Here is a 23,459-nt window from a genome sequence, read left to right on the forward strand (position 1 = left end):
CACTTTAATCCTATTACTCGATTGTTCAGAGGTGTGGGCTCAAGGTGCCATACTTTATTCCTTTCGAATTCATTGAGTTCCTCCTGTATGGCAATGATCCAATCAGAGTCAGTTAGTGCCTCTTTATAATTTTTAGGTTCAATCATGGATAAATAGGCATAGAAAGCACAAAAGTTTTTAAGTTGTGATCTCGTTGTTGTTCCTCGTCCAAGATCAATAATTATTTGGTTAAGTGGATGTGAGCTTTGATGTTTCCAAGGTCTTGGTTGGAATGGTGTAGTGACTTCTTCAGTAGGCTGCTCCACTTGTCCATTTGGCTCTGTATGATCATCAGCTTGTATCTGTTCCACTTCAGTAGTGCCACCTTCAGGTGTTTCATCATTCTGAGCTTGTTCTTCTATTTGAGAAGTTTTTCTTATTTCTTCGTCTTCTGTTTCTCTTGTAAGTCCTAGTTCAAAGTTTCCATCATTGGCTGTACCTGTAGAAAAGTTTTGGGAGTCAGTTTCATCAAATATAATATGAATGCTTTCTTCCATGCACATGGTCCTATTGTTGAATACTCGATATGCTTTGCTGTTTGTGGCATATCCTAGGAATATGGCTTCATCACTTCGTGCATCAAATTTTCCCAGTTGATCCTTTCCATTGTTGTGGACGAAACATTTACATCCAAAGGTTCTTAGATGTGTTATAGAGGGTTTTCATCCTTTGTATAGTTCATATGGGGTTTTATTTTTGATGGCTCTAATTAGTACTCGATTAAGAATGTAGCATGCAGTATTTAGAGCTTCAACCCAGAAACTTTTGGGGAGTCCACTAGCAATCAGCATCGTCCTTGTCATGTCTTCAAGAGTTCGGTTCTTTCTTTCTACCACTCCGTTTTGTTGAGGTGTTCTAGGAGCAGAGAAATTATGATCTACTCCTGAGTTTTTACATAGATCGTCAAATCTTTTGTTTTGGAATTCTGTACCATGATCTGATCTGATGTGGACCAGTTTATGATTGCTTTGTCGTTGGACTCTAGAGGCGAAGGCCAAGAATTCTTCAAATGTTAAGTAGAAAAACGCTTATTTGCATCCCCGCATTTGCCACGCCATTCTGAACATGTGACGCAAATGACAAATTTTTGCATAAAATTTAGTCATTTGCGTCGCAGCTTTGTTAAACTGCGAGGCAAATGACTCTAGGATTCCCCCAGAGTCATTTGCATCGCAGATTAACAAAGTTGCGAGGCAAATAACTCAATCAAGTGCGTCGCACATTTGTTAATCTGCGAGGCAAATGACTCTGGGAGCCTCCTAGAGTCATTTGCCTCGCAGATTAACAAATGTGCGACGCAGATGTGTTAGAATTAATTTTTTTTTTTCAAATTTGCGCTCACTTAATATTTTCAAGCAATTCACTATCCTCGCTTAGGTTGCTCGAAACCACTGCTACTCCCCAAGGAAACCCATAAACCAACGCATCTACTCTGGAAACCCACGAACCAACGCTGTTCCCACCGGCGGCTTCACCGGCTTCAATTCGACGCTTCGCTGTCCTTGCTTCACTGCCGTCTCTGCCTTGCGCTGGCTGTCCTTCCTACTTCACCCTCGCTCCTCACTGAGCTGCTTCACCCTCGCTCCCTGTTTAGAGCCGCCGCCCACGGCAATCGTCCACGGCACGGCAGCCTCCCACGCCGCCGCCCTCTCCGCCCCCCTTGTTCACTTTCTTCTCTCATCTCTTAGGTATTGAATTTTAATTTAGATATTTAGTTGAATTTTAATTGTGCATTTTAATTTTAATTGTGTATATTATGATTGAATTTTAATTATGCATTCTAATTGAATTATAATTGTTGATATTATTTGTTGAATTTTAATTGGGTACATTTTAGGATTTAGGTTTTGTTGAATTTTAATTGGGTACATTTTAGGATTTAGGTTTTATTGCAAGCTTCATTTTCTAGACTTTCTTTATAAAATCCGGTAGCTAAAACCTACACGATTTTCAGGTGGTTAGATAGGAAATTTATGGATATGTACTTTTCAAGGAAATTAATCCATTATCTGAAGAACTACAGATGAAAATATGTTTTAGTAAATATCTTAGTTATGGTGCAAAGATTTATGTGCCTGTTAGTCTTGGGCTGTGTAATGAAAATTGAGGCCTTCTTAATCTGTGGTTCATATAGTAGGAAGAAAAGTAAACTCAATGCAATCATCTTTTTATTGTTAATTGAGGGTGAAGATGCCCCTCTTCCTAATTCATGGACCATCTATGTGATTCAGTGATTTACTACAAGAATTGTCAATGCTTGTGCAGGCTGTACATTGTCTTTTCGTGACGGTTCACAGCACGTGTATGATGGATGCATTATAGCTCTCCATGCTCCAGATGCCATAAGAATATTAGGAAAAGAAGCAACATATGACGAAGTGAGAATACTGGGTGCTTTTCAATATGTCAACAGGTTCGTTTTTTTTCTTTTTCTTTTTTGGAGTATATCTTGGTTGTCTTAACTATATCTTGGTTGTCTTTAAGAAGTTATTGACAAGATAGCTTCAAACTAGGGATTTCCTGCTATGGGTTTCTGAAATTACATTTGAATATTTTGTATTGTAATATCAATTTCTTATTCTCCTTGACACATTTTCATCACTCATTAGTCTGTTGTACTAGAGAGGGTCGCTACGTCATAAAAACAAGCATGAATATCCATTACATATTAATCAACATGTAATCTTGTCAAAGTTCTTTTTCATCTATCGTGAACAAAATTCAAAAGCTGCATATTGGCAGACGGCTATTATACCAAGGAGTACTATCGCCTTCTCCCACCTGACTTGTAAAATATTGATTGTAAATGTTAAAGCTATTGCATTTTTGTTTCACTTTTTTTCTGAACTGTATGCTTGCAGTGATATATTTCTTCACCGTGATACAAGTTTCATGCCTCAAGAGTCAAGACCCTGCTTTATGGAGTGCATGGAATTTTCTTGGTAGCACCGATGGTAAAGTGTGCTTAACATACTGGCTAAATGTGCTGCAGGTACATGCTCTATCCAAATTAGTTAAAATTCTAGCAGATAATTTTTAAGATTCTACGATATAAAATTGCTCAATTGGTCAGTTTTGGACCTCTGTATTTTACTGCTTAATAATTTCTTATATTGTGGCTGTGCGACGTGTGTACCTCAGAACTGTGCAGATCAGTGCACAAAACTGATCAGAACTGACCAGTTCTGTGCACTGATCTGCACAGCTCAGATCGGAACTGTGCAGATCAGTGCACAGAACTGGTCAGTCTGATCAGTTCTGTGCACTGATCTGCATAGCTCAGATCAGAACTGTGCAGATCAGTGGACAGAACTGGTAAGTTCTGATCAGTTCTGTGCATTGATCTGCACAGTTCTGATCTGAGCTGTGCACATAACTGATCAGAACTGACCAGTTCTATGCATTGATCTGCACAACTCAGATCAGTTCTGTGCAGATCAGTGGACAGAACTGGTCAGAATTCAGAACTAATCAGTTCTTTATTTTTTTAAAAAATCCTGCTTTTGAAGGTAATTAATTTTGATGATTTTCCAAACTGCAGTAAATATGTCCTAGAACGACCCAAGTAGCCTTAAATGTGAAATAATAGATTGTAAAGAGCCTTAGAAAGTTGTAAATATGCATATTAAACGTGTAATAAGTTTGAAAACATTCCTTAGGTTCTTTAGTTAAAAGTTTGAGTTCGAAAACTTCATTTTTGCGTAAATATGTCCTAGAACGACCCAATTAGCCTTAAATCTGAAATAATAGATTGTAAAGAGATTTAGAAAGTTGTAAATGTGCATATTAAACGTGTAATAAGTTTGAAAACATTCCTTAAGTTCTTTAGTTAAAAGTTGGGTTCGAAAACGCCATTTTTGCCCAAATATGACCTAGAACGACCCAAGTAGCCTTAAATGTGAAATAACAGATTGTAAAGAGCCTTAGAAAGTTGTAAATATGCATATTAAACGTGTAATAAGTTTGAAAACATTCCTTAGGTTCTTTAGTTAAAAGTTTGAGTTCGAAAACGCCATTTTTGCCTAAAAATGACCTAGAACGACCCAATTAGCCTTAAATGTGAAATAATAGATTGTAAAGAGCCTTAGAAAGTTGTAAATAAGCATATTAAACGTAGAATAAGTTTGAAAACATCCCTTAGGTTCTTTGGTTCAAAGTTGGGTTCGAAAACATCATTTTTGCCTAAAAATGACCTAGAACGACCCAATTAGCCTTAAATGTGAAATAATAGATTGTAAAGAGCCTTAGAAAGTTGTAAATAAGCATATTAAACGTAGAATAAGTTTGAAAACATTCCTTAGGTTCTTTGGTTCAAAGTTGGGTTCGAAAACATCATTTTTGCCTAAAAATGACCTAGAACGACTCAATTAGCCTTAAATGTGAAATAATAGATTGTAAAGAGCCTTAGAAAGTTATAACTATGCATATGAGACGTGTAATAAGTTTGAAAACATTCCTTAGGTTCTTTAGTTCAAAGTTGGGTTCGAAAACATCATTTTTGCCTAAAAATGACCTAGAACGACTCAATTAGCCTTAAATGTGAAATAATAGATTGTAAAGGGCCTTAGAAAGTTGTAAATAAGCATATTAAACGTAGAATAAGTTTGAAAACATTCCTTAGGCTCTTTGGTTCAAAGTTGGGTTCGAAAACATCATTTTTGCCTAAAAATGACCTAGAACGACCCAATTAGCCTTAAATGTGAAATAATAGATTGTAAAGAGCCTTAGAAAGTTGTAAATAAGCATATTAAACGTAGAATAAGTTTGAAAACATTCCTTAGGTTCTTTGGTTCAAAGTTGGGTTCGAAAACATCATTTTTGCCTAAAAATGACCTAGAACGACCCAATTAGCCTTAAATGTGAAATAATAGATTGTAAATAGCCTTAGAAAGTTGTAAATAAGCATATTAAACGTAGAATAAGTTTGAAAACATTCCTTAGGTTCTTTGGTTTAAAGTTGGGTTCGAAAACATGATTTTTGCCTAAAAATGACCTAGAACGACCCAATTAGCCTTAAATGTGAAATAATAGATTGTAAAGAGCCTTAGAAAGTTATAACTATGCATATGAGACGTGTAATAAGTTTGAAAATATTCCTTAGGTTCTTTAGTTCAAAGTTGGGTTCGAAAACATCATTTTTGCCTAAAAATGACCTAGAACGACTCAATTAGCCTTAAATGTGGCTACTACGTATATAATTGCATTTACATGTGTAAACAAAGTATATAATTGCACTTACATGTAAAATATTCTTTGCATTTACATGTGTAAACAAAGTATATATAATTGCATATTTTATCGAATGTGTAGTGCTTTTCGGAGTTACAAGAGACTAGGTGGACAATCTAAGGGAACTAAATTAACATGGATTCCAGCACAGGTATAATTAGTATATTATTTACCTAAGAAGCAAGTTTTTCAAAATTATAACATACAATGTGATAGAAATTTTACTTGTGTTATTTATTTTAATGCATTTAGTGTGCTCAACAACCGGGATCACTAGATTGTGGCTACTACGTCATGCGTTTTATGTACAACATAATAATGAATCATGGTAATAGTCAAGATCTTACTAAGGTATGTTCTCATAAACTACGTACTTTATATAATAAATTGAAGTACACAAAACTATTATATTGATCAATCGTTGATAAATTGAATTATTTACACTTTTTTAGGATTTTTCAAGAACATTGCCTTATTCACCAGAGGAGATTAATGAGGTGAAAGATTTTTGGGCAGATTACTTCATGAACAATGTCGAATTTTTAGCTTAATTTGTAATATGAACTTGATCTCTAGCTAGCTAGCTACGTACCTTTGTTGTAATAATTTTATGTTTGTTGTAACATGTACGTTGGTTGATCTATGACGAATTTAATTGCCTTTTATTGGGAATGTTAATTACGTTGTAAACTTTTGTGACGGGTATTATTTATAAATGTATTCCCGGTATTGGGAATGAAGCGTCTAATTTCAAAGACGATCATGTCGGAATTTCCAACTAAAATATTAAAAAACGAATTTAAAAAAAAAAAAAAAGTCATTTGCAACGCACGTTAGCTCAATGTGCGAGGCAAATGACTTAATTTTTTGGCGCTAAAATTGTCATTTGCGTCGCACATTAAGCTAATGTGCGTGGCAAATGGCTTTTTTTTTGGCGCCTAAAAGTCATTTGCGTCGCACATTTAGCTAATGTGCGTGGCAAATGACTTTTCAACATGGTGCCTGAAAAGTCATTTGCCACGCACATTAGCTAAATGTGCGACGCAAATGACTCTTATTTGCGTCGCACATTTAGCTAATGTGCGTGGCAAATGACTTTTCAACATGGTGCCTGAAAAGTTATTTGCCACGCACATTTGCTAATTGTGCGACGCAAATAAGGGTCATTTGCGTCACACAAATGTGCGACGCAAATGACTTTTAGTCATTTGCGTCGAGAGCTTTTGCCACGCACGATGTGCGACGCAAATATGCTTAAAAGTGCGATGCAAATGACCCTTTTTCCACTAGTGGTTTCTTCCTTGTTGGCTAGGAAAATTACCCATGTGTATCTTGAGAAGTCATCAACGATTACTAGCACATACTTCTTTCCACTCCTGCTTTGAGTTCTCATTGGTCCACATAAATCCATGTGGATCAGCTCCAGTGGTCTTGTTGTGCTGATTACTCCCTTAGATTTGAAAGATGTTCTTACTTGCTTTCCTTTGATACAGGCATCACAGGCTGACAGTTTTGCAAACTTTGTATTCGGAAGACCTGTGACTAGATTTTTCGAACTTAGCTTGTTCATTAGAGAAAAACTAGCATGACCAAATCTTTTGTGCCATAACAATGGATCATCTTCAATAACACTAAGACAGGTCAGATTGGAGTGAGGAACAGAGTTAAGGTTAACCACATATGTGTTCCCTTTTCTTTGTCCCTCTAAGATTACTGCTTCAGTGTTACTGTTGATAATTTTACATTTATTCGAAGAGAACTTTGCATAATTTCCTTTGTCACAAAATTGAGAAATGCTTAACAGACTATGTCCTAGACCTTCAACTAAAAATACATTATCGATGGAGTGAGACTTTGACTTACCGACCTTACCAATGCCAATAATGTTACCTTTCTTATTATCGCCAAAAGTCACAGTTCCACCTTCATAGGTCGTGAGTGGGAGAAATCTGTTTCTATCTCCTGTCATGTGCTTGGAACAACCACTGTCTAGGTACCATATGTTGTTCCCCCTCACTTCGACCTGCATAATGAGTTTAGTTAGAGTTTTTAGGGACCCAGCATAGCTTGGGTTCCTTGCTTGGAATCAAATCTCTTTTCTTTACCCATTTAGTCTTGACGAGATCCATATTCTTTTCCAAGCCCCTTTGGTTTTTAGGACATGAGACTCTATAATGACCAATTAGACCACAAGGTGCAAACAATATCACTGTAAAGATCTACTCTGGTTTTTCTATGGTGACGTTTTTTGTGGTTGAAACCCAAACCTTCGGTGCGTTTGGTTCTAGCTTCCTCTATCCATTTTGGTGTTCCTTCTATTCTGTTTCTGGTCTTTTTAGCTAATTCTCCCTCTAGGTGGGTTTTTTCTTGGTGGACCTTGACTAGATCTAATTGAGTTTTTTCTAGCTCCTTTTTATAGAGAGTTTTAGTCTTGGAAATTTCTAGATCAATCAGTTCTTTTTTTAGCCAGGAATTCTCGTTTCGCAGAGCCTCATAGGTTTCTTTTATTTGAAGGTTCTGATCAAACAGGCTGAAGAAACGGTTGTCAATATCTATGTTGGTGTTTTTTGTCCATTCTAATTCTTCAGTGAGTTTCTTAATGGTAGACTTATGTTCTTTTTCAGAGTCTAGTTTTCTTTTAAGAGATCCTCATAATCGCAAGTAAGACAATAAAGTAAGTCAAATAGTTCTAATTTAGACATAGAATCAAGTTTGCTTTTAATCTGAAAAAGACTTGCCTGAAATTGGTCTGACTCAGAATCTGAACCATCTTCTTCATGATCAGCTACAAGACACAGGTGAGCAATTTCCTCATTTGGTTGTTCCTGTTCTTCATCTGAGGAAGAGTCACCCCATGCAGCAATCATAGCTTTCCTCACGTCAGTCTTTGAAAAGGAGTTTCTGTTGTCTCGGAATCTTTCTTTGGGAGTTTCTTTTCCTTTTCCTTTTTCATGTTCCCATAGTGGGCAGTCCCTAATACGGTGTTCCAAGTTCCCACACTTGTGACATCCACTATCAGTTTTGGAGAATTTCCTATTTGGTTTGCCTCGATGATCTCCCTCTTTGTAGTTCCTAAACATCCTTCTGAACCTTCTGGCAAATAAAGCAGTTTCCTTATCTTCCTCTGAGTTTTCATCATTTTCAGTTTTTAGAGCCAGTGCTTTATTCCTTGGGTTCTCAGAGGTTCTAGCATTCAGTTGTAGCTCATGGGTCAAGAGAGAGCCAGCCAGTTGTTCTAGGTTGAACTTTGTAAAGTCCTTAGTTTCCTGTAGGGCCGTAACCTTGGCCATCCAAGGATCCTGAGGAAGACTTCTAAGTACCTTTCTTACTTGTTCCTCAGGAGTAATGATTTTTCCCAGAGAATTCAGTTCATTGATGATATTAGTAAATCGCGTTATCATGTCCTGAATTGATTCAGAAGTCTTCATAGAGAATAATTCATATTGGTGCATCAGGAGATCAATTTTTGATCTTTTGACTTCGTTTGTTCCTTCATGAGTAACTTGGAGCAGATCCCAAATTTGTTTTGCATTTTTGCAACCCATTACTCGATTATGCTCGTTTGGACCAAGGCCACAGTGAAGGATCTTTACAGCCATGGCATTAAGCTCAAGTTTCTCGTAGTCTGCTTTGTCAAATTCTGCTATAGGTTTGGGAACAGTTTCTCCAGAGGTGTTCAATTTTGTGACTTGGAAGTCTCCTACTTCAATGACTCTCCAGACTTTGTAATTTTCAGCCTTGATGAAAATTTCCATCCTATTCCTCCAGTAAGAGTAGTACTTTCCACTAAACATAGGCGGTCTTTGAGTAGAGTACCCCTCTTCCAGTTTCTCCGTAGTATTCATTGTTCCAGAATCGTTTTTCCCGTCAGAGTTACCTGCAGTAAAGGGTTCTGGATCTGATACCAATTGTTAGTTTCGTGGAGTTCCACAAGAGGGGGGGTGAATTGATATTTTGCAGTTTTATAAATTATGCGCGATAAGGAACAGAAACAGCAAAATAGAGCAAGCACAATTTAGCGTGGAAAACTCTCTAGGCCCAATAGAGAGGAAAAAACCACGGCCCCTTTGGGGACTTAAACACTTCTACTAATTAGGCAAAACAACTCAGTTTCTTTACAAGCCTAATCTACTCGGGCCACAATCTGTAAATCACCTCAGATTACAGATGACTAGGAACAACCCCACGTTGTTCCCTTCTCCCTATGAAACAATCCCTCAATTGTTCCAACTCACAGATCTCTCTTGAGATCTTTCACTCTTCCTCTAGTAAGCCTGACTCAGGCTTAACATACATCAATTCAACTTTAATGAAATACAGAATAAGTAACACTAAAGTAAATACGAAGATACAAGACCTACCAACCAATACTGCTCTAACTGGGAACAGGAACAGACTCCTAAAAATAAAGGCTTTAAAGGTGATACCTGAAAGCTCCGGTTGATGCTTATGAGTCTGATAAAAAGTACGAGGTGATCTTTTGGTATATTTATAGTGATTCTATGATTTACCCTAGAATCCTAGACTTCCAATTCTAATCAAATTAGGACTCTCTTAAAGATAGATTTCTGTTAGGAAACAATTTAATCTTTAAACAAGTTTTACACATATTCGGATTCTACTTACCATATACCTAAAGATTTTAACTTCTCCTCGAACTCTTCCAAAGATTATCTTTAATTATTACTGAATTAATATAGGCATATTAAAACTCCTTTTAATACGGATAATCATTTGGTCTTAAACCTAGTGTATTATGCTAACTCTAAGAACTTAGGTGATGACTCTTTAAAACCACTGTTCCCAGACTTAGCAGTATGATCGAGATAATAGTCTTATACCTTTGCGTATTTAATCAACTACTTCTTAAGCCTTCATAGAAGCTTAGACCTTTCTTCCATACTTGAATCTTCTTGTCTTGTTATATTTACTTGATGCTGCGTCCAGGAGATATTTGACTTGAATTCCTTCCTACGAAGCTTCCTCACTTGCATTTGTACTAGCTTAATGTAATCAGCTTATTCTGATCTGTCAATTCTAGGATGTAAAACGTAAGCACCATTTAAGCTTGTCATCATCAAAACTCAGGGACCAACAATATCCCATTTGAATGATTTGAATCACATGGATTTATCTTTTAATACTAAACCAAGATTAAATGAACTATGAAATATAATTTCATAAATGATAAATGTTTAAACCAAATGCTTACCAATTTGTGGGCCTCTAACCCAAAATCAAGCATTTAATGTTTTACAGATATAGGCCTTTCACCCAATACTTAAAACATTCATGGAACTCAAACTTGATTCCATATCTGCATATGAATGTTGTGTATCATTCAATGCAGAGGTTTAGTTTATCATACTTTGCTATCCTTAGCATCTTTTCAATCAAAAGCCTTTCGATGTAAGATGAAAAGATCTTTCAATATGTTTCTAGAATGATCTAGTCTTTCGTTGCTGTTTAGAATGATAATCATATCTAAAATAGAAAATCATCCAGGTAGCAGACCTGTGATCAACCTGAGTTCATTGAAGAACTCCCACTAAAAACAATTCCCTTTCATTGCTTCTTAGGCAACAATGAATTCATTTCAATTATGTAGAATTTCAAATGATGCCTTCCTTTTGGAATACTCCAACCAGTTCACAGAGATACATCTTTCAAGTGAGAACTTGGAAACTAATCATTGATTCAGTTTCCCATGCATCACATATGGTTTAGAACCTATGTAACCACCTTTTAATCACGACTCCCAATTGCCCGTGTATGCTTGTGGTTTGCCTAACAACAAGATTCAACTTTTTCTTAGGCAAATGCATGTAGCATCAAAACTTTAGTTATCTTCACTTCCTCTTATCAAGTGCTCATCCTACATCTCCAAATGTATTGGATGTTCTTGATACTGTTCCAATGATTTTTGATCCAGATCAATAGAGATTGGTATAAACTCGTCACGATCCAATGTTCACGAGTTATCTTGGCGATCTGTATATCACATTATACATGATTGATTGTAATGCAAAAACCATTCGCATTTTAAAATCCATCCATGTAACTTTTAGCTTCATTCTGTTTCAAGAAACACTGAATCTTGCTAAAATCTTGGCATTGCCATGTGATATAAGGTGAAGGCACCTCTTCAAGGTCCTTCATGCTTAACTTTAGTGATAACAGCCTAGCTTTATACTTAGTTAAAGCATTCATAACTTAGACTTACTCATATGGGTTGAGAGTCTCTTTTGAGTCTCTCCATTGTGTTTGATTTAGTAATTACTTTTACAGAATCCAAACAACGCTTTAGATCCTATCCAATAGATCTTTAACCCAATATGTTCTAAGTTTCGCCATGGTTCTAATATTGACAAATACTTTCAAATCTAACCATTTAGAATTTGAATGTCATTTTCAATACAGAGATATGTATCTCATATATAGAACCAATAAACTTGACTTGGCTCCCACTAAACTCCTCATCTATAAGATGATCCATATTTTCATAAAGCTATGATTCCTCAATAGCCTTTTAGACAAATATGGTCTAATTCCCACTTGCATGCTTTAATCTATGAATAGATTTCTTAAGCTTGCTCTTTTATCTAGCATCCAAAACTTTTACATTGTGTGATGCACACAATTCCTTTCTCCAAGTCCAATTGAGTAAGGTGTTTCGTTTTCCAATTGCCATATTGCCATATGCAATGATTGCTAGGTTTATCCAAAAAATTTCAAGCATTCCGACTTGGTGAAAAAGATTTCAACATTATCAACGCCGTGAAGTTGTTTACAATCTTTAACCACAAATCTAGCTTCTCTTTTGTATGAGTATACAATATCATCTCTGCATGTTTTGAAAACATGTTTGCAACCAATGGGAGTAAACCCTTTATGCAAATCAACGTTGTATGTTTAGAAAACATGTTTGCAACCAATGGGAGTGAACCCGTTATGCAAATCAACGTTCTATGTTTAGAAAACATGTTTGCAACTAATGGGAGTGAACCCTTTATGCAAATCAACCAAATCATAGATTTGATTCTTCAAGATGAAGGTACTTTGGATGAAATGGCCTCAAACCATTTTGTATGGCCTCGAACCATACTTTATGTTTCTGATGGACTCAAACCATACTTGGGAATTTTTAATTCGTCGTAGCTAACCTGTAAGTCGTATGTTTTTGAAGCACTTTCCAAAGTCTTCATAGTTTTCATTCCTCAAGATATCTATGTATCTTTCTTGGTTGAATTCTATTCCTTATACGATTTACCTAGGTATTGAACATCAAACGTTAGTGTCTATAAAGACATTACTCAAGTCCTTTGAGTATTAGGATTCTCTTGAAGCACTTCTAAAGTCTTCATGAAGCTCTTCCAAAGGCTTATAAGTATGGAGCTTTTCCAAAGACTCCTAAGTATCCTACATTTGTTTGTTGCTTGACTCGAAGTCCATTCGAGGTCATTTTTCTCCCACTTGCCTTTTTGGAAATATGATGGTTTCCTAAAAGACATTATCTTAAGCAACAACCATATGTTCTCAGATTTGTGGTAGAATCAATACCTTTTGTTTCTATGAGTCGCTCATAAAGAAACATATATCTATCCTTGAGTTTGTTTGATGTAAACACTAACTCCTACTGGGTTTGACAACCCTAGATATATATGTTGAAAAGATGTACTGAAGCGAAGTTCAATCCTTATGAGTTATGACATCTTATCTTAGCTTTGACAACCTTGTTTAGTGTGAAAGTCACTTGAGAGTATCATTTAGAAACTATATAGGAAAATAGTCGTGATTATCGTTAATCGAATAGATTCCGATTTCTCCATTTGGACATACCATTTTCTTATGGAGCTTCGATTGCTACAATGCCATATAAACAATCTAGATAATCTTTCTTGGCTCATGAAAACATAACCTTGACCCAGCCTAGATGTTCCAAAATTCTTGCCAAGTTGATCTTATACCTTTTTGTGAATTACATTGAAGCATTTCACATATTTCACTTTGAGTAAATATAACCATATTTTCTCAAATTCTTGTGAAATAGGTAAGTCATAAAATCCATCTTTGGCCCATGAACTTCATTGTCTAGAAACTTCTAACAATAGTCCATTTCTATGTCATGTTCAACAAGCAAGACCCATGTGTCTTAAATTTACCAACTTTCAGAAATCCATGCCATGGAATCTTAGAATGTTGACTTGTTGATATGGTCGTATGACATGGCCAAAGATATGTGGAACACAAATCAAAATGTTTGATTTGAACCTTCTGAAGTTTGAGTGTGAAGAGATCCCTTTGTTTATTAATCAATGATATGACTCAACCCTTAAATGACCATTTCATTCAAATAAACACTCAACGAATATATGTTTTTGTTTACTTTGAATATGAGTCTTTCCGTTGTCCAAACAGAAATTGATTATGATGATTAATGGAACATAATACCATTAAGTTCCAGCCTTTAGAAGGACTTTAAAACAAACATGATGACTCTACAATTAATGTGGCACAATTTTGCTTCATTTCCCACTTGTAGGTCAATAACCAGACTTAGCTCCCGGAATTTGAGTTCTTAACAAGAGTTAGAACCTCAAGCGGTAATCTAATACCATGGGGGTTTATTTGCTAAGTCGTTTCTCTTTAACACAAACTTTTAGGTAGAAATTGAATATGAATTCATTTCTTTTGTTCCCCTTTCCTATCCTTTCTAGCATGTTTTCTTATAGTCCTAAAGATTTTACTCTTTGCTTGATCTTCTTACTTTGTTATGCGTACAAAGTCCCTTTCTTTTATTCACTTTGAATGACCGCATCCAATCAGTCTAGTTCATTATCGAATCAAAAGAAAATTGGTTGTTAACCATTGGTTATACATGAGTCTTTAACTCAATACTTCATTATTTCAAAAGTACCCAGTATTCTGAATATATGAGGTCCAATTGGTCTACCATTCAAATTTTAGTTTGAAAACAACCATGAAGATCACAATAAGAAAATAGCATTCAAGATACGCTCTCACTCTCCTTTTGTTTGAGAATCGCTCTCAAAAATAGTTACCAATCGATCGAGGAAATATCGCAGTTCTATTGTCCGGACGCAATAAGGTTGAAGATTGACTATTCTACAAAATGAACGAGCAAAGAAAACATTTATCATACTTTAATAACTTGAAATAAAAGCATTCACGCAATCATCAAAGCTATTAAACATTTCATTCATGCAAAAATAAAACATGGTCCAAAATAAATGAAACGATTCCAAGACCCCAAAAATCCTAAATCCTTAAGCAGCTTTAGCATGTCTTAAGTAGTTTAAGATTTTAGGTAAGCAAAACCTATTGCTAGTAATCTCCAAATTACTCTTGGTTAATAAATTAATGCCATAATTTATCCCATTGCCACAACTTAATGCCATTGTTGTTTGAGTTGTAACCACAATCAACGTGCTCCTTTAGGACGCCTTACCACCTAAGTCAACTAAAATAGCACCTCGCTTTAGCGTAAACCTACTATCTTAGATCCCTGGATTTTTGTAAGTGTTGATTTGGAAGGCAGTTTTTAAAACTCAATATTACTTGGACCTAGTTGTTTCTATGTTGGTTCGATTATTTAGTGAACTTAAAACTAATCGATTCATAGGAAACAACCTGTTCATGCAAAGCATACATACATTCATACATTCACGCATAATATATATATATTAAATTGCATAAATAATTGGTGATCTAGTATGGCCCAAAACTTCTTGTCTTGAAGCATCCAATCTTCATCACCTCCTTGTTAGCTTGGCATCGTCTTGAATCTTCGTTCAAATGCTAACTTTAAAGTTCTAAGCTTAGAAATACTTGAAAATAATAAAATTACATCAAAATTTCCATGGTACGCAGACCATATTTAAAACTTTACATTCAAAGATAGAACGGTGCGCAGACCGTATTTAACTATCCTAAATTGGCCATACTAGTCACTTGGAGTACCTGCATTGCATAAAATATATATTCTACGCATTCACCCATTCGTATGCTAAAACGAATGACCCATGTTAATATGCAAGTATTTACGTGAATTAATTAAAATTCACGTTCACATAAACGCGTCCTAAAAGATTAATCAATTTCCAAATTATTAATCCTTAGACTTTATTCTAATTAAAATGAATTTAATTAAAATAATGCGACCTACGAAAAAAAATAATTATTTCATTTTAATTTCATTTAGTGGCTCCCACTCAAACCAATAATTATTCCGGATAATTAATTATGAAATATTAAATTAAAACTCGCGGCCCGGCCCAAGCAAATAAAATATTAAATTAAATATCCCGTTAGCCCAAATTAATGCAAATATACGAAGCCCAACGAATTAAACGATTTAAAAAAAAGTTCAATTGCCTAATCGGGCTAGGCTTGCGCCCAACCCCGCCTTGCGTGAAGCCCAAGAGCACACGAGCATTGCCCGCGCACCCCCAGCCCCATCGTGCGTGCGGCCCAAGAGCACACGAGTAATGCCCGCGCGCCCCAGCCCCATCGCACCGCATGCGTACCGCGTACCCACAGCCATGCTGCCCCTGCGTTGCGTGTGTTGTGCATCGAGTGTGCTGGACGTCGCAAGGCTTGCCCTTGCTTCGTCGCAGCCCCGCAAGCGCCCTCGCCTGCCCCTTCCTTGCCTAGCGCGTACGAGGCACGCAGCCTTGCTGCTGCTGCCCGTGTCGCATGGCTCGGCGAGCACAATCACCTCGTATGGCTCGACGAGCCATACTTCCACCATGCTCATGTTCGTGTTTTTGGTTAGTAATACGGACCAACATAATAAAATTAAATTTAATTCACGAACTTGCATTAATTTTATTTTTCAAAAAAGGTTACGATTTAATTTTCGAAAAACAACGATTTTTAACGATTTAATAAACTTTAACGACAATCCAATTTCGTAAAATTAATAAATCAAGGGCTAACAATATTCAAAATTTCAAGAACGATCGAATCAACTTTAAAGTTTGAAATTTTAATTAATAAAATCCGAAACTTTATATCGTCCATAAACAATTAAATTTCAGATTATTAATAATTTGGTTTAAGTGCGATTAAAATTAACGAAACCATTCAAAATTTTAATCCAATAATTTTTAAAATTAGCCACTGACCCATGAAGTTATACCCCCTTCCCCAATTAACCGAATTATTAAACCAAAATTAATTAAAATTCAATTAGCGTTGTAAATTTTACGAATTGGGGAATGGCAAAATTAGGGTTTATACTTATCGGAAAAATCTGAAATTTTTACCATAGATCAAGAATGTACCCAGAAACACTGTGTCAAAATTTCAAGCAATTCTGAGTAGTTTAGGTCGACCTTTTAATTGAATTATTGTCCGACACTTTTAATTTTTAATGAAAAATTAACAAAAACGCTCAAAAAACGATACTTCGAGGCCTTTTTTCGCAATTCTATTCTCATTACTTGATCTTAATAAATCGTTTTCCATCAGATTAGGGTTTTAAAAATCGAAAAAGCGAATATTTTTGATTTCGGAACTGCCAATTTCGCAATTAATCCAATAATTCGAAAAAATTCCGAAAAATCAACAAAAATTCCAAAAATTTCTACAATGCAAAAACAATAATAATCATGCTAATTCATGCTTTGAATACAAAAGGCTCATGATACCACTGTAGGGAAATACAGTTAAACATAATAACATGTGCGGAACAATCCCCAAAGCCAGGAAACATGTATAAAGCACAGATTAAGCAAACTTACATTCGAAGCGTGTTTTCCACAATAATATGTCAACGAACACGAACAAAGAACTCCACTTGTCGTTCCTCTACTTGGTTCACCGACACGTTCAGATCCGTCTTGATAATCGTAGCTTAGACAATCATTCAAGAGTTTGTGCTTTTGGGAAGAACACATCCATGGAGGCTGAGAGAGAATTAGGGTTTCTCTCTCATCCTTAGGGTTTGATGTGTAATCTGATTTTTGCATTAAGCTGTTGGAAAACGTGTGTTGGAATAATATTATAACCCTTAGGTTATAATATCAACCGGCCAAGGCACATAGGCCATGCGCCAGCCAGCCCCGTCCGTGCAAGCCCACACGCGCACAGCCTCACAGGCGCTGGGCCTTGGGCCGCGCTGTGTGCGCTGCTGCTGCTGTTCCTCGTGTGCGCGCGCGCGCCCAGCCAAGGCTTGGGCCTTGCGCGTTGGCTCGCTACTACGCCCAGTGGGCCTTGCGCGCTTGCGCGGCTTGGCTCGTTGGGCTAGTAGCGTTGCCCCTATCGTATCCGCGATTAATAAATTTTCGATATATTATTTATCGTTTCGTATACGACGAATCACCGTCGTACGATACGATTTATTCGTTTCGCCTAGCTTACGAATATTCGCGATACGATATACGATTCCGATGCAAGGTCGTATCGTATAATACGTTTTCCAACTAATTCCCGAAAAGCTATTAAATGAAGTTCCGATTCATTTAATCCGGTGATCTGTTACGTGTCATTGGTGTGACCTTGTAGGTTCAGTCAAGAGTAAGTTGTGAGTTCAACATCCATTAGAACTCACTGATCGGAAGCATTGCTCCAACTAGCTGTTCCGATCACTTGATCTCACTGAATTAATTGTTCGCAATTAATCTGAACCTTGGTATTAGACTTAATGCACCTTGGGTGAAGGACATATTTCCTTCAGATTTCTGTTATGAATGCAGGCTTTTACTAAAAAGGGCATGAGTGGTGTCATGACACATTGTTCATCCAAGCTCTTTTGAGTAAACCGAAGTTGACATACTTTGAACTCCTGAATTCTGTGCGGGAGACCATTCTGGAGACCTTTGCATCAAGATGCACCAGTTCTAAGCTCATTGATAAGCTGTTATACCGCAAATTATCACAGGCAGGTGAAAAAGGCAATGGAGTCTTACGAGAGGATGTTCAGCGGGGCACCTTTGTGTTAGGTAGTTAGTATTCTTGTATGAGTTTGAACTAGTTGCAACTTTTCTTTTTGAGTCCTATATACTATGAATGTATTAACATGTTTAAACAACATCATGTGTATTATGAATTTTGTTGTATGACTTTGAACAGGTTTAATATTATAACATTGAGCAAGTTTCATACGATTTTACATGATTTATATAAATTCGTATATATACAGGCATATATAAATGATGATGACTGCAAAATGATATTTGCATATATACAAATTTACCGACCACTACAGGTAGATTACTGACCGCAAAATAAATCCTAATTAAATACCTTAAATAGCGACTAAAATTAAAATTTAGCTACTGTCAAGCGGTCGCTAAATTACCGACCACAAGTGCAGTCACTAATTTAGTGACCGCCAAGGCAGTCGCTAATTTAGTGACCGCCAAGGCAGTCGCTAAATTAGCGACCGCCTTGGCAGACGGTAATTTAGTGACCGCCTTAACGGTCGCTAATTTAGCGACTGCCTAGACGGTCACTAAATTAGCGACTGCCTTGGCGATCACTAAATTAGTGACTGCTGAGACGGTCGCTATTTCTGTTGATAAATTTTAGCGACCGCCTTTCAGTCGGAGTTTCCTTAATTACCATCCAGGTGAATACTGACCGCCATTTTGCGACCGTTGGCGGTCGCTAAAACATTTACCAACCGTTTTTCGTGTTTTACCAACTACTTTTTGCGGTCGGAAACAATCTAAAAAATATATACCACGTTGGTATTTATCCTATACAATAGCGAGCACGTCGTCAATAGTTTCCTATCTACAAATGGTTGCACGACTTGCACCTTGTGCATGTAAGCCTGTAAGAGCATCTCCAACGGTAAGCTAATTTCTAAATTAGCTTGTTATGTCACATAATATTTCAAGCTAATTCCCTTTCTAGCTAGTTAGTACCCTAGTGGTTAGCTACTAGCTTGATATTTAATATAGTCATATTTGTCAATGAATATTAAAATTTAATTTAAGTTAATATTATTTCATTGGCCAAGTTTTTTCAAGCAAATTAGTTTATTTAAGCTAATTTGCTTGGCCAAGCTATTTTATCATTTCAACTTCAATGGTTAAGCTAGGAGCTTGGAATTTCTAAAAATTGCAAGTCCCTAGCTACAACTATTGGAGATGCTCTAAGGTACAATAAATACTGTTCTTTTTTATTCACTACTTATTTAAAGCTAAAATTGAGAAATTTAATACGGAGCAGAGAAATACTCCCTTCGTCCCGGAATACACGCACCGGTTCGAGTCGACACGTTTGCCAATGCACAAATTTGACCACCAATATTTTTAACTACATATTATAAAAACTTATGAAATATTAATATTTTGAAAATATATGTTAAGATGAAGCTAACAATATATTATATGTTAACTTTTATTTTCATATATATACTAGAAATAAAATAGGGTCAAAGTGATGAATTATATGAATAGTGCAAAAAAGTCAAATCGATACGTGTATTTCGGGACGGAGGGAGTATACGTAAAATATTTTCTCCTAAAGTTGTACGGAGTATCTTGTAATGAATATTCGCTAGTCTCTTCTACACAAGATTTAAGTTCTGACCACATTTTCTACTTTAACATCTAAGGATCTAACGTACCTAACATGCAACTGTGCATTAGCTAAGCCTTACCTATTTCTTCTGCTATTTATTTTAAAACTAAAGATATTTAAATTTAAAAAAAATCCTCCACTTGATTTTATTTATGTATGTGGAAAAAAAAGGTTCGACTTATAATAAGTTTGATTTTCTTTATTTTATGTATTTGTAAGAAATTTTCTATTTCTACTCTAGCTTTGATTCTTTGTCCTCTATCCTGACTATCCACCTCCTCATCGTATGAAGAAAATATCCAACATGAATATTCTCAAACACCAACCAAATCCTACGAGTAATATTCAACGCTACCCAACCTTTTTCTTCATCATACTACTCCTTTCTCCCCTTTACTCCTCTCATCCACTACTTGTAAGAGCACAAAACGTCTCCGACTCGGGCCCGGAGTTGAACCCATTTTACGCCGCCGGCATAGGGCTCACGTCCCTTGCCGTCGTATCATTCCTTACATACATCGCCATCTACTTGTTCTTCAAGCGTTTTGTCCAGCCATGGGCTATGCAAAACCCTGATCACCGGCCCTATTCAGGAATTGACCCGTTCATTCTCCGAACTTTCCCGGTCTTTTTGTATACAGATCACGTGTCGAGCTTTAAGCACAATAAGGGACCGGGTGAGTGCGTCGTTTGCTTAGGGTTGTTTGAGAGGGATGAAATGCTGCGTTTGCTGCCCAAGTGCGGTCACGTGTTTCACGTTGGTTGCGTAGACCCCTGGCTGGTGGATCACGTCACGTGCCCCCTCTGCCGAGCCAACTTGCTCATTTCGGAATCTGATGAGTTGATAAAATTGGAATCTGGCTGCGTTGATGAGGAGGCTGGGGATATCAACGAGGTGGAACTCAACTCCGTGGGAGTGCATCTTGGAAAGATTCGGAGGTGGAATTCAATGGGACACGTGGCAAGATTCGATGGGATTCATGACAAAGAAAAGTCAACTCTTGTAAAGAATGATATCGTGACGAGGGAGTTGAGCAGGACAAAGAGTTGCACTATCATTATTATTCAGTAACGTTCAAGTTGGGATGATGATTTTAATTTTAATTATATACTTATATATACAGCATGGATGGTATTTCCTCGAACTTCCTTCCAATGAAATCTTATTTCTATGAAATCTTATTTAAGATTGAGAGTAATGAACTTAATTAATATGTAGTTATGTACCTCTCCTATATACATCTATATTACTAAAGTATAGTAATGAAGAATGAGATGACTCTAAAACCCTCAATCCTCCCCTATTAGCCACTCTACTAAAAGAAAAAGGAAATTTGATCAATTAAAATAAAATTTAAATTAACATCTATCTATTACATTATACTAAACAGACACCAGGAATGACACATGTCACGTCATGGTGCAAAATTTTCCCGTCAAAAACCTTTTCCTAAAAAATCATATCTACATCTTTTTTTTCTCTTCTTTTGTATAAATGTCTATATATGGAAAATTATAGGATTATGGAATATGACATTATTAAAAAAAATTGGAAATATTTTAGTCAAATCGTCATGTCAATAGTAGAAAATATTCCTACACAATATTTTGGTCAAATTAGCATAGTAAACATATCAAATATTTTGGTCAAATTATCATATTAAACATATAAAATTTATACGGAGTAATAGATAGTAGAGCGGGAATTGTATATCAATACTAATATATTAAAAAGCGTTGTGAAAAATGTCTATGTTCCACGTAATACTTTTCCCTTTACGCTACATCATCAAATCACCAAGTGTTATGCAATGTCATGGCCGGACAATCAAAAATCAATACAATGAGATTCGAACACGGGACCTCAAGTATAGATGATAACTCTCATTACCATCTTAACCAACCACAATTGTGTTTTATCTTTTCACAATAATTTATATCTAATTTTGTGTTTATTAAATTGAAGCACTTAGTTCCACTAGAAAACAAATTATACAAATTGTACGATTATCTAATTTAATAATACGACTCCCCATGCTTATTATTTTAGTTTTTGTTTAAAAATACATATACAATAATCCGTAGCTTGTATAATTCGTAATTGATATAGTATGAAACTAATCTTGGTACTTTAATTATTAACTTAATTATTTGGTTGAGTTGGTCCTCTGACATGGTATCTGATGTGGGTAAAAATACCCCGCCTACGTGGCTCAATTGTTGAATGACAGGTGGCACCTCCCGATTGGCCAGCCGCCTATTTGGCTGCCATCTAGGAAGTCAGTGTATGCTGATGTATGACTGGCCTAAATGTGCCAAGTACTTTTAAGGCCCATGGCCCATAGAGAATGTTATGATAGTGACACATGTCATTATCTGATAAACTAGCCAATCATATGAGATTATCCTAGGGTTTTCCCCAAAAGGGAGAGACTATAAATATACTCAATTCCAAGGAATTGACACACAATTCTAGATAGAGAAACATTCTACTACTTACCTTTAATACTTTCTGTTCATTAATTACATCTTCCTCAAAACCCGTATCTTACTTAAGCATCGGAGGGAATATTCCTTCGGGAATATTCTTGTTTTGTAGGTACGCCGCCGACGTGGACTGGACCCGACACTACGTGGAACCTGATACCTCCTCGTCATCATCCAAAGGAAAAACTCCCACAACATTTGGCGTCGTCTGTGGGGAGGTAAGGTAACATGGTAGACGTCCAGCACTTCGGAGACGCACCCATCAGTCGAAACGAAAACGACGAAACCGCAATCAATGGTGATCGTTATCCTCCAGGGAGGGACGACAGAAGCCACCAGCCTGTAGGGCAGGACGGTCGTCTTGAACCTCCTCCTAAGTAACAACCCGAGCAGGTCCAAGTGGAAGATGAGACGGGTCAACCTTCATTTCCTCCAGGTGGCCACTTGAGGGCTGATGCCGACACAGTTATGGAAGAGAACCTAGACTTGCCGGTGTCTGCTGGGCAGCTCAAAGATATCCTGGCTGGATTCAAAGCACAGATGGACACTCTACAAGATGAGATCAAGATTATCCGTTCTCAGTCTCATGGGACGGGAATTCCGTTCTTTAATGGACTCACTCGGTCTAATGTCTGGCGGCAAGACCAAGCACGAAATGACGATCATGACAGACGCTTTGACAGAACAAGAACTTCTTTCCAGCCTATAGCTCCGCGTCGGATCCTGCCAACTTCTCGGCCTGAACCTGGACCGTCCCGAAGAGTACCGATCATTCAGCTAGATAGGCCCCAAGAAACTGAGTTGTCAGATACAGGTTCCACTCATGTCATGCAAGATTCACCCCTCGCTGCCCCTTCGCGCCGTCTCACCAGGACTCATGTCAGCCGTGCGGACAGCGAGCGGCGTAGAACATCGCAGAATAGAAGGCAGGATCCAATATGCCATATTCAACAAGGGGTAGCCGGCATCATCCTCGATTACACCACCCCATTCTGTACTGATATCATGAATGCTCCCAAGGAGCCTAAAGTAAAACCACCTGCTATTGACGCCTATGATGGCACGTCTGATCCTGATGTACACCTCTTGGCCTATCGGCATCATATGTATGTCCAGGGAACTACTGATGCAACCTGGTGCAAATACTT

At 36.9% G+C, this 23,459-nt stretch overlaps 1 protein-coding gene and 1 pseudogene across 1 annotated transcript; both read left to right on the top strand.

The window, feature by feature from the left end:
- LOC110789625 (metacaspase-1-like) overlaps nucleotides 1-18,241 on the top strand; it is an 83,161-nt pseudogene extending 64,920 nt beyond the window's left edge.
- Nucleotides 18,242-20,025: 1,784 nt separating this feature from the next.
- Nucleotides 20,026-21,042, top strand: LOC110776282 (putative RING-H2 finger protein ATL35). Its single transcript, XM_021980827.2, has one exon. It carries the CDS (start codon nucleotides 20,111-20,113, stop codon nucleotides 20,894-20,896), a length of 786 nt encoding a protein of 261 aa, XP_021836519.1. The 5' UTR covers nucleotides 20,026-20,110; the 3' UTR covers nucleotides 20,897-21,042.
- Nucleotides 21,043-23,459: the final 2,417 nt, after the last annotated feature.

The sequence above is a fragment of the Spinacia oleracea genome, chromosome 4 (genome assembly GCF_020520425.1).
Source record: "Spinacia oleracea cultivar Varoflay chromosome 4, BTI_SOV_V1, whole genome shotgun sequence".
Classification (NCBI taxonomy): Eukaryota; Viridiplantae; Streptophyta; class Magnoliopsida; order Caryophyllales; family Amaranthaceae; genus Spinacia; species Spinacia oleracea.

What these genes read in the sequence shown, in the direction of transcription:
- LOC110776282 (XM_021980827.2), top strand. Translation starts at nt 20,111, where the DNA reads ATGAAGAAAATATCCAACATGAATATTCTCAAACACCAACCAAATCCT.